The sequence below is a fragment of the Colobus angolensis genome, unplaced genomic scaffold (assembly GCF_000951035.1).
Source record: "Colobus angolensis palliatus isolate OR3802 unplaced genomic scaffold, Cang.pa_1.0 Scaffold36, whole genome shotgun sequence".
NCBI lineage: Eukaryota > Metazoa > Chordata > Mammalia > Primates > Cercopithecidae > Colobus > Colobus angolensis.
Genome location: NW_012116932.1, coordinates 2568260 through 2570632, shown reverse-complemented (window position 1 = coordinate 2570632; position 2373 = coordinate 2568260). Strand labels below are relative to the sequence as shown.

Genomic DNA, 2373 nt, shown 5'->3' with positions numbered 1-2373 from the left:
TTTTTCAGCACAGACATGACAAAGTAAATGCTCATTGAAGCATTTCAGATTTTGGGTTTTTTGGAGTAGGGATGCTCACCTGGTAAGTATAATGCAAATATTCCAAAATCTGAAAGACTTCTGGTCATAAGCATTTTGGATAAGGGATACTCAATCTGTATCAAATTCTAGAAAATTTGGCCTGGCGTGGTGTCTCATGCCTGTAATCCTAGCACTTTGGGAAGCTAAGATGGGCGGAGGTCCTGAGCTCAGGAGCTCAAGACCAGCCTGGGCAACATAGGAAAACACTGTATCTACTAAAAATACAAAAAATTAGCTGGGTGTGGTGGTGCATGCCTGTAGTCCTAGCTACTCAGGAGGCTGAGGCATGCGAATTGCCTAAACCCGGAAGGCGGAGGTTGCAGTGAGCTGAGAGCCCCTGCACTCCAGCTTGGGTGACAGAGCGAGACTGTCTTAAAAAAAAAAAAAAAGAAGAAAATTTAAATGTGAAAAATAAAACCAAGATGAGAAGATAGTTAGAAAATTACAAACTCTGGGCGGGTGGTCCAGTGTGCTTACCAGAGCACTCAGTTGCCGGTGGACAGGGAAATGCCGTGGGAAGCAGCAGCACAGATTCTTCTTTCATCTACAGCAAAAGTACCCAACAGTGACAACATCCAGTGCTGATGGGCAGGCAGGAGGACCAGGTCATTGTTTTAACACAGGTGGAAGAAGCATGACTTGGAAATGTTTTGCAGTTAATTGGGTACTATCACTTTGAAACCAAACCTGGTTAGAATTAAAAGCACCAGCATGGAAGTGTACAAGTTTATTCTGGTGTTGCTGGGTTATTGTGGAGAAAATGTGGAAACAATATAAATGTGCCTCAGTTGGGAGAATTTATGGTGTGGTCATCTGGGCATCTGGAGCCAGGAGGATAAAGTGTTGGCAAGTGAGAAGGAGTCACTGAGGAACAGTCTATAGTAGTATCCTAATTGTGTATCTTTAGTTTGTTATGAGCATGTATGATGTCTGTTAATATTTTCCTCCAGTAGTAGAGAAAACGTGCTAAGGAAAAAAAAATGAAGATGGAGAGAGTAGAACCAGCAAGTGAGAAGGCTTTCTGAAACATGTAAATGGAGTGAGCGGGACTCAGTGGGCTCTCCCACCCCGCCAAAAATATCCTGCTTTTAGCTTATGGTTTTTATAATGATCAAAGTGAGATTTGCCTGTATTCCCACCATGAGGAAATGGCCCTGCATACTGACGGAAATCCTTCCAGACAAACTGGCTCTGGCATGCTTTGCAGGCAGTACTATATTATACACCTTTCTTATGCCGGCGGAGAGATGAACCCGATTTGAAGGGCTGCATGACGTTCTTTTGAATGTACAATTTATTTAACCTTTTCTGCACTGAGGAACGTTTAAGTGCTTTCCCATTTTTCACCACTACAATCAGTGTGCACGTATGTTTCCAGTTCTTAAATTTAGGATAGGTTCTGGGAAGGGATTAATGAAACAGATTTTTACTTTTCATACATTCTGTCAAACTGCTTTCTAAAAAATACGGAAACAGTTGATCCTCCCACCAGCAGAGAAGTGTCTCTTCAACCTTGCATGACTGGGAATAATTCTTCATTTCTGGAATTCTGTGGGTTAAAAAGACATGTTTGATTAAATATCTGTTCCTGCTTTTATACCCTCCCCGTTGGTCCCAAAGTGCTCCTTGCCTATTAGCCAAGTTGGCACTTTGTTACGGGTTGCACCTTTGGCTCTTAGTTTCTTAATTTTTTCACTGCTTATAGCTTTTTTGTAAGCAAATCAGATTTGTGTAATACAGCCGTAAAGATATATAGAGATCTATAGATCTGTATTTTTAATTACCTACACTAAGTGTGGTGTGGAAGGAGAAGGAATTTGAACAAAGATCAGATAGGTTGTGGTTCCATGCTTGTAGAGTCGGGCCCTCCGTTGGGGCTGCGCTCCGGGTGGAAGCGTGGGTGCAGGGGCAGTGGGGCGTCCCTCTAAACTGGCAGGGTCGGGGCGGGAACTTGTAGGGCAGTCAGAGCAGCCTCTCCAGCCCCTTCTGCCCTGCCCGCAGCTCATGATGGAGCAGTCCAAGAAGTCCTCGCTCATGGTAGCCCGCAGTATTCTCAACAACAAGCTCATCAGCAAGAAGCTGGAGCGCTACCTGAAGGTGAGGCGCTGGTCCTGGCCTGGGCTTGTCCCCACCTCAGTCCCTGCGTGTGCTCCCTCCCTTCAGTGTCCGCGCCCCTCCCCACAGGGCGAGAACCCTTTCACCGACAGCCCCGAGGAGGAGAAGGAGCAGGAGGAGGCTGAGGGCGGTGCCCTGGACGAGGGGGCACAGGGCGAAGCGGCAGGGGTCTCGGAG

General features: G+C 46.1%; 1 protein-coding gene across 1 annotated transcript in view; it reads left to right on the top strand.

The window, feature by feature from the left end:
* Positions 1-2373, top strand: part of AKAP8L (A kinase (PRKA) anchor protein 8-like) — a gene marked incomplete at its 3' end in the record, with an annotated part of 52456 nt that extends 50083 nt beyond the window's left edge. Inside the window, exons 14-15 of the mRNA XM_011953409.1 lie at positions 2083-2178; positions 2266-2373. Of these exons, the coding sequence (XP_011808799.1) occupies positions 2083-2178; positions 2266-2373 (204 nt within the window). The remainder of the gene's footprint in view (positions 1-2082; positions 2179-2265) is intronic.